The 16,165-nt window shown below is 42.4% G+C and overlaps 1 protein-coding gene across 3 annotated transcripts in view; it reads left to right on the top strand.

Moving 5' to 3' along the window:
• PPARGC1A (PPARG coactivator 1 alpha) overlaps window positions 1–16,165 on the top strand; it is a 526,318-nt gene that overhangs the window by 444,332 nt on the left and 65,821 nt on the right. For all 3 annotated transcript variants that reach the window (XM_029083446.1, XM_029083445.2, XM_001514349.5), the window contains one exon: window positions 5,635–5,814. In XM_029083446.1, the coding sequence (XP_028939279.1) occupies window positions 5,635–5,814 (180 nt within the window). The remainder of the gene's footprint in view (window positions 1–5,634; window positions 5,815–16,165) is intronic.

Below are 16,165 nucleotides of genomic sequence, written 5' to 3' on the forward strand. Positions count from 1 at the left end.
CGCATGCATTTTTCCGATCTAGCGAAGCATGTCCCGGATTCTTAACTCTTTCTGCCACACTCTAGAATGTTGGTAGCTTGTGTTTTTGCCTCTGAAGATTCTCCTTGCACATTGGAACTGCTCTTATCTTGTTTTGATTTCTTGGTAAAGTGGAATAGATATGGATAATTCATATGTCCTGTAGCTATTATGAGTCAAGACTGTAAGTGGATGGCTTTCTGGCTCCAAAGTCATAATTGTTTCCGAGTAGCTGGAGTATCCTGTGGGTTGTTGCCTGGCTTATAGCAAGGGGCTCAGCTGCTGTAGTTTCATTTTTCCATCATGTATTATTCCTGATGCTGCTCAGAACTGATTGAGGTACCAGATTATATGGAAATATTGAAGGTTTATTTAAATCACTAGAGTTTCCTGCAGTCATTTTAAGATCGTGGCCGAATGGATCATTTATGGTCATACCTTTATTCTTAGGGGACAAACGGTTAAAACCCAATGCTAATTGTGTGGCAAAAGGATTAGTGGTCGCTTGAAATTTACCAAGCGGCTCCTGTGTTTCTCTTCTCACATAGCAACACGCGAGAGTTCCTTCCCGCGTGTAGTCACGGCTCTGGGGAATCACCCGGACCCAACTAAAACGTTACGAGCGGCAGTTACCCGGCGTAGCTTTCATTTTTGGAATCCCTAACGTTTGCTGTCATCTTAAAACATATCCTGCCCTTTTGTACGTAATGACAGGACGGCACATTAGTTGATAAAGGCCTATATCACTGGAGCTACTTGGTGTCCCTAGTGTTTCACAGTTTAATGGGGGTGAGGTACAGTAAGGTGGCCAAGATTGATAGAGACAATCCACGTGACACGTATTTCATCAAGACTGTCGTTATTTACCGGGTTTCACCCCCTTGACTGTTTTTTTTTAAGTGTTAAAAATAAAGAGCAGATTATTTTTCCATTAATATAATTAATGTGGCCCAAGTCCAGTCTTTCTTCTTCTTAATTTACCATCAATGGCACAAAAACCTCCAAAAGGTTAATGGAGAATTATACTTAATTATAATGATTCATTATCATCAGTGCAGTTAAGCTAATTTATTGTCTGCTCCTTAACGAAGAAAAAAGTCTGTTAGGGTGAAGAAACGTACGATAATTAGCCTTTTGTGTTTAGTGACTGCTTTATCCTCTTAAATCTTATTATAAAATTAAGGCTACAGTTGTGAAATAACTGTCGTGGTTGTAGAGAGGCAGAGGCATGCATCTCTGTAATTGCAATAAAGCGCACCTGTTACAGGCATACAGTATAGGGAAACGGTAAATTTCAGCCTGTCAGTCGAGGATAGTTATAAGGCTTGGACTATTAAACCTGGCACCCTCCAAAGGCCAAAAATAAATTAACAACAGGAACACTAGCTGCTAATCTATCTCAGATTAACAGCACATTGCCAAATTCAGAAACATCGATTTTTTTATTATTATTATCACATCAACATTGGCAACAGCATATGCATTTCACTTTGACTAGTAGGGCTTTTCAGACGAAAGCATCAAGAGGACAGCGAGGAACCCAAAGCGGCAGATTTTATCCAGGTTTCTGCTTTGTTTTTGAAAGAAGTTATAATGCCCACTCCACTGAGATGGGAGTATTTGCCCAAGGGATGCATAATGACATTGAGTCCCAAGTCAAGCTGGCACTTGAATACTGGAAGGCCCAAGTTTTGGGCCTCTGACTTCCACCACAGAAACCTGAGCCAGATGCTGAGATTCTGCCTATTCCATCCCAAACTGAATTATCCCTAAATGAGTTCACGTAGTTCATCTACCACTCATGAAAGGTCATCTCCTTGTCTGTGGGCTGTGATGTCGCATGTGGAAAGTTGCCAGCACAAAAACTGGGTGAAACTACTTTCTAGGCGAGGACCAGGAACAAATAAAGATCAGCAATTGTCCTATCTTAGGACCTGACTTCAACTGTCCTTAATTTGTGGAAGTTGTGAAATTTTCAGAAACCAATTCAGGTGAAAAGGAAAGCAAATGAATAAAAGTACAAGATGGACTCAGGCTATGGTTCTTTCTCCACCCAAACTCTGTTAGCCCTTTAGTGTCTTGTCAGCATCTAAAAGTTTTGTGGAAGAAGTGCACTGAGTTATTGAGTCCTTACCTTTACTGTGGTCCGAGATCCAGCGCCCAGAATGATGCCCGCTGTCATATTGCAGGATATGAGTTGTGCCAATGCAGCTTTCTGGGAAAGTCAGGGAGATGGCTGCATAAAATATATTTTATTTAAGGTTCATCATTCACAAGTGAATCTGTGCATTGACCGTAACCTTCTCCGATCTGCTAGCCCCGTGTCACTGTGGGAGGTGGGGAATTGGCGGGGCCGGGGGTGGGGCTTAAGGAGCGAAGCAATGCCACCCTAGTAAATGACATGATGGACCTCGCGGTGAGGAAGCCTGTCCCCTGGACAGCCTTAGGGTGAGCTGAAGTTTGGGGTTTCTTATCTCTTTTCCTCGAACTGGCTGAATTGAGAAATAACAGACCCTAGCTATTAAGCCAGTTGTGGTGTCTACTTCACTGGGACAGAGACCCACTGTTATCTCTCGAACCTTTTCTGGGCAATTTCTGACCACTCACTGCTGTCGTTCAATGAGTGTCATAGCTAATTATGGATCCTGTTAATTTCCTTACATTCCAGTCTAATTATAAGTAATTTGGGTTCTCTTGGAACTTTTTTGTGATTTTTCAGAGGCGTTGATCTGGACTCCAAAGACATCAAAATTGCGTTATTGGTGCAGTTTGCAAGCCCACTGCCAAATGTCTCAATCTGTCCTCTCTGCTCTTTTCTCCAGCTAAATCCCCATTCATACACTTCCCTTCTTCAACATAAACTTTCTAACTCTACCACACTCCAGTCTTCACTCCCTGTCCCATGCATAAGCTGTTTCCCCTGCATGAAGCTCACTCCTACCCCAAGCACACCATGTCGTGTTCTTCCCTAAAAAGCCAACTCCTCCAGGGGGTGTTCCCTCCCTTTCTGGTATTTCATCATCCACCTTTATATCGCTTAAGTGTCGATTCATTCTCTTTTCCTTACTTCGTTTCTTTCTTTGGGTTCCCACTTCTTCTGCTGCATATGTTTGGTCCATTTCTGCCTGCTGCTCCTATTTGATTGCCAGCTCCTTGAGGGCAGGGGCCATGTCTTCTACTTCTACTGTATGCTCTCAAGTAATAATAATAATGTTGGTATTTGTTAAGCGCTTATTATGTGCAGAGCACTGTTCTAAGCGCTGGGGTAGATATAGGGTAATCAGGTTGTCCCACGTGAGGCTCACAGTTTTAATCCCCATTTTACAGATGAGGTAACTGAGGGACAGAGAAGTTAAGTGACTTGCCCACAGTCACACAGCTGCCAAGTGGCAGAGCCGGGATTCGAACCCATGACCTCTGACTCCCAAGCCTGTGCTCTTTCCACTGAGCCATGCTGCTTCCCTAGTATAATGCTGTCCACACAGCAGTTGCTCAACCAATATGGATGATGATAATGGTAATTGTTAATCACCTATTATTTGCCAAGCACTGTACTGAGCACTCGATAATTTGGTTGTACAAACTCCCTGCCCCTCATGGAGCTCCCAACACAGAGTCCCTTCATAGCTGACAGTGACTGGGTTTCAAGCTACCCCTGTGTGTTGGGTTGCAGTCTTAGAGTATTGGGTCTGACCCATTGCCCCCGATGGACTGCAAGCATTCACAACTGGCCCCGTGACCTGCCGAAACCGGAGATGCCAGCAGCTCACTGAGTCCAGCTGGGGCGGTGGTAGCCCGGTGGTTTCGAGATGATCTTTGGGGGAGTCTGCTGTTTGGGGCAGCTGGGTGGCCCCGTGATCCTCAGGCTCTCCTGGGGAGGCACAATGAAGGTGGCTTTCTCTTGGGGGTGGCTTCATTGAGTCCTTTTCTCTTCACCCACTTCTTTCTGCATTGCCCTGACTTGTTCCCTTTATTCATCCCCACTCCCAGTCCCATAACACTTATGTCCATGTCGAATATTATTTCTTTTTATTAATGTCTGTTGCCCCCTCTGGACAGCAAGCTCACTGTGGGCAGGGAATGTGTCTGATATTGTTATATCATATTCTCCCAAGCGTTTAGTACAGTGCTCTGCACACAGTAAGCGCTCGATAAATCCATTTGACCCACTCCCTGGAACAAGGCTGTGTGCGGGAAAAGTCAGACATCTTTGGAAATGTCTCTACTGTGCCTGGCCAGGACTGAAACCCCCGAAAGAGGAAGACTGGGAGGCAAGAGGACAATAGCTTTTTGGCAGCTCAAGCAGGCTGGTCAGTTGAGCCTCTATGACAGATCCAGTCCAGGCCATATTCTCTGGGTAACTTTCCAGTTGAAGCAAATGCTGGAAGGGGCCTCACGGCCTCACGTGGAGTAGCATAGACCTGTGAACTGTGAAGGGCTTAGTGTCGGCCGTGCCGATGTGGTGGGGAACCCCCAGTGCAAATTCAGGTGTGAGGAAAGGGATTTCGCTAAGTGGAAAAATCCATTTCGAGGAGTCTGGTTGCCGCTTGATAGGTGCAACAGCTGTCCTATGGTGGCCTAAGGGACAATCCAGGCATTCATTTTAGGGAAATGATAGATTGTAAATCATTTTTATAGTCCTTTGGGGTTACTTGGTTGGCTTTTTGTTTCATTCTCACAAGGTGCTTATTCTGGCCATTCACTGGGGAGTTCTAAGGTCCAGTCTATTTCCTCAGAAGACACAGGGCTAGGAAGTGATGATGGCTTCCTTTGCCTGGTCAAAGGAGTAAAGGCTCCAGGAAACTTTTCCGCCAATGAAACCTCCGGGTACTATGATGACCAGCCTTGGTGGTCTAGGCACATTCATTGAGGCTTAATTCCTATGGCATGCCGTTATCTTGTCTTGTTTTATGCTGTCAACTCATTTCTGACCTTTAGCGATGCCGTGGACACATCTCTCCCAGAACGCCCCAACTCCATCTGCATTTGTCTGGTAGTGTATCCATAGAGTTTTCTCGGTAAAAATACGGTAGTGGTTTACCATTGCTTCCTTCTGTGCAGTCAACTTGAGCTTCCACCCTCTGCTGCTGTCCAGCACAGGGTAGTTTTGACTTACAGCAGATTGCCTTCCACTTGCTAGCCACTGCCTAAACTACAAATGGAATGGATGCGTGGCTTAGTGCAAAGAGCACGGGCTTGAGAGTTAGAGGTCGTGGGTTCTAATCCCACCTCTGCCACTTGTCAGCTGTGTGACTTTGGGCAACTCACTTCACTTCCCTGTGCCTCAGTTACCTGATCTGTAAAATGGGGATTAAGACTGTGAGCCCCACATGAGACAACCTGATTACCTTCTATCTACCCCAGTACTTAGAATGGTGCTTGGCACATAGTAAGCACTTAACAAATACCATCATTCCTTAAGCTCTTAGTACAGTGCTCTGCACACAGTAAGCACTCAATAACTATGATGGAATGAATGAATATGCCTCTGCTTTACTCTCCCTCCTGCAGTCGAGACTGATAGGGGCTGACATGCTATTAGGGTCAATAAATTCCTGGAGTTAATGAAAATTTGTTTTTGTTTTTTTCCTCACTCCTTTCCCCACCTCCCAACAGTGTGCTGCTCTGGTTGGTGAAGACCAGCCTCTCTGTCCGGACCTCCCAGAACTTGACCTCTCCGAACTAGACGTGAATGACTTGGATGCCGACAGCTTCCTGGGTGGACTCAAGTGGTACAGTGACCAATCGGAAATCATTTCCAATCAGTACAGCAATGAACCTTCAAATATATTTGAGGTAAGGCAAACCTGTGGCGGGATATTTTTCTCAGTGCTTCCTTTGACCCCGGGGATGACCGTCTCCTGAAAATCATTGTTAGGAATCCTTGGTATAAGAGAGACCTACACAACCATCTTCAAAAGAGGCTGTTCAACATAATCAAACAACTTCCTATTTTCTGGGATAAAATGATTGGAAACCAATGCAATCCTTATAGAAAAGAGAATGAATGTTGCAAACTCCAGCAATAGGGTGAATTAAACTAGGTTGAATGACAAAGGTATTGGGAAATAATTAGTGACAAAGAAGAATGAAAATGCAAAGCTGTTTGTTCTCTTCTCCCTTACTTCCCACAGAAAAAGACAGTGCTGAACAGGGTGTATTAACTGATCCACAAATAAATTGATAGGGAATAATACATTTTTCATAAAGAAAGGAGTGGATGCCGGGTAGACAGCTTTCGGATTTGCTTCCTGGCCGTATCAAAGAGTGGTCACCCTTGATCGGGTTTGTTGGCTTCCTTTGTTTCTCTCTTTCATCAATCTGGAGCTCAATCTGTCCTGTTTCCTGGTGCCTCTGACCACCCAAACATTACTTTCTTTCAGATTCCACTAGGTAGAGCACCCTCTCTCTCTACTACTTGCCTCTATCCATTGTCAGTTTGATATTCGGGATGACTTGTAAGGAAGAATTTGTTCCTCTCTTCTTCACTCTACATAAGCCTAGCATGAAACATCTCAAGCCCAATCTAAATTGGAACAAATGGAGCAAATTGAATTCTTTCTTATAAATCTGATGGTTATAGATTTGAGGGATGGAATTCTCCCAGGAAGTAGTACCTATTCCCTGGAAAAAATTCAGTTACTGATCAAATAGATTATTTACTCTGTGCCCTATCCCTCCTGTGTCACCCTGGCACTTAGATTTGTACCCTTTAAGTATTTGATGTTCACCCCACCCTTGGGCCCACAGCACTTATGTTCATATCTGTAATTTATTTTAATGTCCATCTCTCCCTCTAGACTGTAATCTCCTGTGGGCAGAGTACATGTCTACAAAATCTGTACCCTCCTAAGTGCTTAGTACAGTGTTCTGCATGCAGTAAGTCCTTAGAAAATGCCACTGATTGGTTGATTGATTGATAGATGATGATAATAGCGAAGTGTTTAGCCTACCCAACTCCTCCTTAGTATTGAGAACCCCCTACAGGTGGAGATAAACTGAGTGGCTTGAATGAATTAAATTTACCAGCTTCCAAGGTTAACTTTCTTTAACAGTTAACATTGCATTTAGGGGTAACAGTGATTTCCAATTTTGCTATCACAAAGGGTAAGATTTGTAGTAAAAGTATAGCAGATGAAGTCTCTCAGAATGTATAGTTAGAATTAAGGCAACTGAGTTCAGTATCCTATCATTGGTGACACAGGTGAGAATAAATAACCACAATAATGAAAATTATTCCCCGGCCAGATTGCTCCTCACTTGTCCAGACAGGGGCGTACTTGCCTTTTCAGAATGTCTGCGGTAACCCGTTGTCTTCCATCACCACTAGGGAAACAATAGAGGAAAAAAGACTTACTACAGAGTGAGGAGTTTAGCTTAGACACTAAGGAGAAGAATTTCCTAACCTGGAAAGTCATTGCATATGTTATTAGGGACCAAGGGAAGATTTGGGATCCTGCAGGGAATGCTCTTACATGTTTGGGATGTTTTAAGAATAGATCTGAAGGTAGGAACTCAACCAGTGACTCTTTAAGGCCACTGTTTGCCCTAGTTTTTATGATAGACAGTAAGCTCATCCTCTAGATGGTAAGCTCATTGTGGGCAGGGAATGTCTGATTACTGTTATATTATACTCTCCCAAGTGCTTGGTACAGTGCTTTGGAATAATAATAGTATAATATTAATGATGGTATTTGTAAAGTGCTTACTATGTGCCAAGCATTGTTTTAAGCACTGGGGTAGATACAAGGTAATCAGATTGTCCCACGTGGGGCTCACAGACTTAATCCCCATCTTACAGATGAAGGAACTGAGGCACAGAGTAAGCACTCGATAAATACGATCGAGCGATAGGTAAGACATACAGTCATCAGGAGTAAGAGCCGTGTAGACTATAAACTCACTGTGGGCAGGGATTGTGTTTGTTGTATTGTACTCTCCGAAGTGCTTAGTACAGTGCTCTACACAAAGTTAGTGCTCAATAAATATGATTAATTGAGGAGTAGAGAAGAGAAGGGATATTTTAACATTTTTAATCATCTTAATTTAAAGTCTCCTCAGGTTCTATGGCCCCACTAAAAATTGCCACCTTTTTCAAGGGGGGAGAATCAGGCTGAATAGAAACCTGGTGGGTTTCAGAGCAGTACCGTCTGATCAGATTCAAGCCCTATATCACTGTGTTTTCATAAATACTGCTTTGGCAGAAGCCACACAAATGTGGCTTAGACTAGAAGCCACACTGAGGACAGAGACTCTGTCTAACTTGACTAACTTTTTTCTACCCCAATGCTTAGTACAGTGCTTGGCATACAGTAAGTGTTTAGTAATAATGACAACAATGGTGGTATTTATTAAGTGCTTACTATATGCCAAGCACTCTACTAAGTGTTGGGTTAGAGAAAAGGGAATCAGCTCAGACACAGTCCCTGTCCTACACGGGCTCACACTCTAAGTAGGAGGGAGAACAGATATTAAATACTTATTTTGCAGATGAAGAAACTGAGGTACAGAGAAGTTAAAGGTCTTGTGCAAAATACCACAGGGATTTAAAAGTCAATATTTCCACTTCCTTGCATCTCTATAGGCTCCTTTAATATAGCTGTTGTGCATCTTGATTGAGATTTTGGTCTTGAATCCTTGCTTCCAAAAAACATTAAAAAGCCGATCTATTAATGGTCTTGTCCAAAGAATGTTAGGTAGCCTCTGACTACTTGGAGCTTTGAATATCCATTTTAATATTTCTGGCAATGAGGAACAGACACCTTAAAAATAAAATGCAAGGCTCATTAGTCCCAGTCCTGTCCTGTAGGCTCTGCCACCCTCTGTTTACAGAGATGTTTGGCCAGACTTTTGCAACTGTTGGTTGATCCACTGAGAAAGTTAAGAAGGAATGGTACTAAAATTCTTCCATCTGAATGAACTTTTAATACCTACCCGAGAGCAGAAAGAAAGCAATAAGTCAGTTATTAGTATGCTTCTGAAAAGTGGAGGCTTTTTTTCAAATGGCAACAAATGTTTCAACATGCGTCGGTACATGCAGGTTGAGTAATCGGGTGCACAAACAAGTGTTCCTGCTTGCACAACAACGATTGAATGTGTAAAGGCAGGTGCCAATGGTTGATTCAGCCACAGAGTGGTAGGACTGTTCCCAAGTCCTTTAGGCCAAGCCTCAGGTGAGTGTGATACATCTGTAAGGAAAACAGGATGCTGTCCCTGGAACGGCCACTAACATGATTTAAGTTTCAAAATATTGCCAAAGAACTTCCTTCCTTCACTTTTCTTTGTGTATTGTTTGAAGAGAAAGAATAAAGGGCTTTTTTATGGACCAGCGATGGGCAGAGATGTATGGTATGGGCTGGGAAATCTGTAATCTGCCCTTCTGGATCAATCTGGACTGTCTTGCCCCTGTTTCTGTTTGGCATATACTTCACTGTTTCCAGAGTAATAGTGAGGCTGGGCCTTCATTCATTCATATCTGGGCTCTTTCCTCTACGGGTGGTCAGAGAGAGCAGACCCATTGTGCTTTAATCTAGAGTTGGTTGCTTCCGGGTTGCTTTAGGAGAGCCTCTATTCACACAGGGTAGAGTGCAAGTGGCCTACCACTTTCCTGGTGAGGCTTTTTTCAGAGTTCAGTATGTTTTAAAGAGAACCACTATTGTAGGGCTCTTGCCGGTAAGGAACCAAGACAGTGCCGTGAGGCTGGTCTAAAAGAGCATGACATAGAAAACTCGACTCATTACTTCCACAGGAATTTTGTTACATTCAAGAGAGATTTGGGATGTCTTGAAAACCTTAATCCTAAAGGAGGGCTAAGACCTTCAGGGGATTGTCATCATAGGGTTGGGAATGAACCTCTTGGGAACGTCTGGTCCGTTCGCTTCTCCCCCAGGTAAGATGGCTCTTAAGCTATCACAGGAAGAATGCTTCCCACTTTTTCTGAAAAATCCAGAGGGAGATGGCATAGCCTTCCTTAGTGATCACTCTCTGGTCTGACAAATCTTACATGAGCTCAGGAAGCTCTGCTTAAGAAAAGCAGTGATCGTGGAAATGAAGTTGATAATTTGTTGACTCATTTAAATTTATAGGGCTTCATGACCGTGATAATTTAGTGGAAGGAGACATCAAATAGTAGCAACCTTTGGATTCTGGCTTTGGTTTTATGTTAAATGGATAAGAGCTCTTTTGAAGCAAAATTATTCTTCAGTAAATGTGGGGGTGAACAAGAGTGCCTGTCTTTATGCTTCTTCATTTGCTAACACCTGGTTTAGCCTGGGAACATCTAGTTTATCATCTGATTCCCTCCCTCCCCAGTGCTGACCATTAGAAATTGGTGACCAAGGAGTTTCTCCCCTTGGGTTGGGTATGTTGACTTAAAACTCTTGCTAGTCAGAAGACACTTGATGCTGGCTGCCAGGTCATCTTTCTCCATCATTCAACACCTGATGGTTTGCTTTGGTATGGCAGCAGAATTCCGAGCATTACAGTCATAAGGAAACTATATCAGCTGCTGTTTCTCATGGCACCTGCACTGAATTTTCAGAATCAAGACTGTATGGATGTGTAGTGATCCAAGGTGTTAGGCAACAATTTTTGAGTTGTTCAAAAAAACCCCAAAGAAACACTGATCCTGATTCTACTGGATCTTGGGTTAATCCTTAGCTCCAAGGAGGAACTAAAAGACATATTTCTTGTGGTTATAAAACAAGGGGCTAATTGCCTAAGGTGTGTTTGATTGGGTTATGGATGTGCTTGGACACCCCTATCTGATAGTCCTCCACCCAGTTGAAGAGGTTGATTTATGACCCACTAATGAGTCCCATCCTCAAAGGGGGGGACAGAGAGGCTGCTGCAGGAGGGAGGGGAGTGGGGATTCCAAGTGTCCCACTATTCTTTCCCCCGACTCTGCTCTCCTGTCACTAGACCAGTGACTATGTAGTTGAAACCATTTAGATAATGGTGGAGGTGCCAAGATTAAGAAGACTGATTATCCAGTCATCTTGAAGGACTTGGCCTGATAAACGGGTCGTAGCTCAAAATGGCGTTAATCCTTCGTGGAACTTTTCTTTTTTTCAGGCCTGAGCCAGTTCTCCCTGGCAAGAGAGTTCATTCAGCTTCTGAAGTGCCTTACTTTCAAGCAGGGAGTAATTCAGAAACTTGAAGGACTCTAACTCACAACTTCTCTGGGGTTCTTAGGAATATTAAGGTTCAGAATGCCGGGACAGTGCTCAGAGTATAATATGTGTATAACAAATGCATGTAAATTAACTCTCCATGCAAAATATAGGTATTATAAATGTCCCATGTGCTCGAGCAAGCCGATGAATAAGAATGAGACAAAAGTGGAGAAAAGTGACAGACTGCATAAAGGACACCATGGCAGCATCACAAAAAAGTTTCTGCTTTTTAGCAAGACCAAATAGTCCTGACAATTTAGAAGCTATTCACTCCTTACAAAATTTTAATCACTCATTAAAAAAAACCCACATTGCCTCTGATATAAATGATCATAGAGCCTGCTGTGCTTTTTTTTCCAAATCTCAAGTTACTCTTAGGACTGCACTACATGTGTTATATTTTGAAAGCTAAATAGGCTACTGGGCTTGATTGTGGTCTGCCAAAGATGCTGAATTACAAGTAGCAAGAATGAAAAAGAGAAAAGTAGCAAGAATGGGAGAGGAAAAAGGTCTACAATGCAACACACACTTGGCAAAGGGAAAAATTGCAGAGATAAAAGACTTGTTATCCGTTTGAAATGGTTTGCCTGAAGATGATGATAGGTGCTCTTAAACTTCATCGGCTAATTTGCGTAGTTTCAGATTCTAAATGCTCCTACGGCATTTCGTGGGCCAGCCCCAGTCTGTTACTACCACAAGTTATTCATTCAAGGTTTGCAGCCGGATGGATTAATGAATTACTAGAGCTTGCGTAAAATGACTTGTCCTGACTTTTAAACAACCACCGATGTTTTCTTTGCCAGTCTTGTGACTGGTGTTAATGGGAACCGAACCTCTATAGATTTTTCTGAACTGGTCTCTTCTAGCATTCTTTCCACTTTTTAATTTTCTCCCAAACTAGTTGCCCAGGGCGGTCAGTTCAAGGAGATATAATCTTTGGAGAAAGGTTGGGGGGGTGGGGGGGGCGGTCGCGGAGGAGAGCTATAGTAGTCAAATCTGTGATGGCTGATGCCCTTCAGAGCCAAATCAGCATGATTTATCAGTGCTATCTATTCCTCACAACAGCATCTAGAGGTGAGCTGTATGGTGCACCTCACACAATATGCATAACTAGAGCTCTGAACTTTGAAGAAAAGCCTCAGAGCTATTTGCAAAGTGCGGGCGCTTAGTGAATACTAAATTACATTTAGGAAATAGTCTTCCGCTACCAGTTATACTTCATTTTTATTCTTGACACAGACACCTAAATCAGAGAACAGTAACATTTCAGAGATTATGGAAGCAGTTTGGGTATGTTCCAACACTATAATAGGATCAGAATTTTAAGGCCTTTTTTATTATTACCAATAGTCACTTAGTTTCTACTGCAGTGTACTTTGTAGGGAATTACAGCTTTTACTAAAAAGATTAAAATGCTATTATGCAAATGATTGCAGTATGTTATTATGTTTACAAATTAACATCCATGGCTCAACACACAAATTAACTCAGTATTCCATCTATATTATTAAGGATTTAATAAAGTAACTGTTGATAAAAACGGGGAGCTTGGAATGGTTAATAGGAAGCAATTGTGATTTAACCCATCATGAGGACCAAGCATTATGTTTAATGTTCTAGATGGTATAATGGCAGAATAAAGCTTATCAGAGTACTTAAGAGAACCAAGAGTATGACTGAGGCCTTAGTGAGGATGAACTAAATAGCTTTGGGCAGTAAGATGTAGTGGACAGCATATCAGTAAATACGCGGGAAGCACAAGAGCCATCTAAGCTAATAAGTAGTTCGTTGCATTTATAATTACTGTATGTTAAGTGTTTTAGGCGTTCTAGGCACGTCTAGCATACTTGGTAACCTGCATTACTCTAAAATGTGACTCAGAGCAAATTTTATGGTAGCAAATGGGATTTCACTGCAGAAAGCATCACCAGATGACAAAAGAGGAGAAAGCGGAGTTCAGACGGAGATGGCTTTACAAACAGGGCTGCAAATTGCTATTCCTAGCAGTTCATGAGAAATCATAAAAGCAAGCAGATAAGAGCCACCCAGGTCCAAGGGAAATGAATGTATGTGATTATGCTATCTCACCGGAGAGATTTAGAAGAGAGACGGACACCACCATCGGTTTAGTACGACAGGAAGCAAAAAGGAAGAAGATGCAGATTTGGGATAGGCAACTTTATAAGAATAATAAATAAAACAAAAATAGAGCAATAAAAATGTTTTGAAAGGGGAAAGGATCCCCAATCCCAAAGGAGTCTGGGAGAGGATGTCACAAAGCAAAAGGAAGAGTATTATATGGGTACATAAAGGGAGAAAATGTGAAGCATCCAAAGCAATATCATTTACTTTTTCTAAAGGTTTTGGCTTGAAATCTGCAGCAAAGTGTAAGATTTGCAGATACGATAGAAGTGAGAATTGCCGAAGCTCTGTACCATCCTGAAAATGCAAAATTAAATGCTCTTAGCAGGGACTTCATGGAAGCAGAGCCTAAGAAATATTTATACAGGATGTAAGATACTACAAAATCCATCAATCAATCATTTTTATTGAATGCTTACATTGTGCAGAGCATTGTACTAAGAGCTTGGGAGAGTACAATATAACAAAGTTGCTAGACATGTACCCTGCCCACAAGGAGCTTACAGCCTAGAGGGGAGACAAGCATTAAAATAAATCACAAGTGTGCATATGAATGATGGGAGGCTGAGGGTGGAGTGGATAAAGGGAAGAAATCCAAGTACGAGGGTGGCAGAGTGGGAATAGGAGAAATGAAGACTTAGTCAGCTAAGGGTAGTTATTCATTCATTCAATCATAATTATAGAGCTCATACTGTGTACAGGGCACTGTACTAAGCACTTGGAAAGTACAGTGCAGCAATAAAGAGAGACAACCCCTGCCCACTGTGGGCTCACAGTCTAGAGGTGGGGAGACAGACATCAGTACAAGTAAACAGGCATCAATATAAATAGAATTATATGTGTGTGTGTGTGTGTGTGTGTGTGCGCGTGCACTGTGGGGTGGGGAGAGGGGAGAATAGCAAAGGGAGCAATTCAGGGTGATGTGGAAGGGAGAGGGAGTTTCAGATTTCAGTCACAATTCCAATCAATCGATGGGATTTTCTGAGTACTTAGTGTATGCAAGACACTATATGAAGCACTTGGGAAAGTACAATACAACAAATTTGTTAGAAACAATCCCTTCTCACAAGAAACTTACGGTCAGAAGTGGGAGACAGACATTACAATAAATTATAGGTAGGGGAAATGGGAGAGTATAAGGATGTGTACATAAGTGCTGGAAGGTGGAAGTAGTCTTATAATCTCCCATTTCCCCTATCTATAATGTATTTTACTCCAAATGGCTCCTCTGCTGTTGGTGAAGTATGCATGAAAATTTTTTTATCTAGCCTCAGCAAGAGATTTATTATTATTATTACTAATAATAATGATAATTATCGATAATGATAATTATTACTATAATAATAATAATTATAATCATTGTAGTATTCATTAAGCATTTACTATGTGTCAGGCACTTTGCTGCGCACTGGGGTAGGTTCAGTACAATCAGGTAGACACAGTCTTCGTGGTTCTTCATTCCTCTGCCCTTTGGGAAAAATGGGGCTGTTTTTTGTTCTTCCGAATCTGTCTTTGGGGGAATTAATCAATCGTACTTATTGAGCACTTACTATGTGCAGAGCACTGTACTAAATACTTGGGAGAGTACAATACAATAGAATTAGCAGACAACTTCCCTGCCCATAACGAGCTTACAATCTAGAAGGAGTTTATGGTCACAGTCTAATGGGAAGTGGGCCTTTGGGAAGTGGGATGGAAGCAGAGACCCAATAGGAAAGATTTGACCAAAAACAATTGCTGTGAGAATGTATTGTTTGCTGGCTTTCGTGGCCTTGAACCATTCCCTGTCACATGAAAACACAAATGATTCTACACAATCCTGTTATGTCGGCTTTCTGGGTCACTGGCCAATATTCGACTGGCACGACCAAGGTTGAAAGTACTCTCTGTGTCTTTACCCAGCCTAGTGGAAGTGGGTGTGGGTGGGTGCAAGCTTTTTGCAAAAGAGAAAAAGAATCCAACACTAGCCTCAAATGGTGGTAAAATAATTAGTCCAGTAGACAAACGTCTTGGCTCCTGTTTAAACAGGCCTTTAAGGACACTGTGTTCCCACCAGTCACATATCTAAATACAAACTCGTGTCAGCTGCCATGCAGACAAAAATGTAATGGTCTCCTTTCACATAGGTCATCGTAAATCCATTTTGGTCCCAGGCACACTGCACATCTGTTTTTGTGAGATGCAGCTTCTTAAGGTGGCATTTAGACTTCATAAGCACACAAACAACCAAGCTATAAATTGCCACCGCTAGAGTTATTTTGAATAAGTGTATACTGTTTCAGATTTATATTGGTGAGGCTTCATAATATTCACAGTGAATATATAACACAGATCAGTTCAACAAGCATGAAATTGTATGTTGTCAAGTTGTCACATAAATAGAGCCATATTCTGGCTCACGATAATGTTGAACTAAACATTTTTTTCCCTTAGAATTGTCAAGAGGGTCACAAAACCCAGGGAGGTAGCGCTTCCTTGGGGGAAACCTTCCTTGCTGTTGCAAAGTCAAGATTTAGTGAGGATTGCCGCCTCCCTCCTCCCCCTCCAGCGTGAGATGTCTGCCTTTCCTTGGAAGAATGCTAATTAGCTAAGCCAGCGTCATGCTCAGGGCCAAGCTCGATGGCTCTTACATGCCGTGGTTCTGTGAGGGACAGGTAGAATGTGGCTCTCTTTGTAGTGTACGGCAGGACTAATCGCTATGAAAATCCCTAACTTAACTCTGGCCAGACCTCACTCCCTACCTTCTCATCCTACTTAACATCTCATTCAGCAACACGCCAGGAAGGGAGAGTGGACTCGATAGTTTTCCTTACACTGTCCAAGAGAAAATG

The sequence above is a fragment of the Ornithorhynchus anatinus genome, chromosome 18, assembly GCF_004115215.2.
Source record: "Ornithorhynchus anatinus isolate Pmale09 chromosome 18, mOrnAna1.pri.v4, whole genome shotgun sequence".
NCBI classification, from domain to species: Eukaryota; Metazoa; Chordata; class Mammalia; order Monotremata; family Ornithorhynchidae; genus Ornithorhynchus; species Ornithorhynchus anatinus.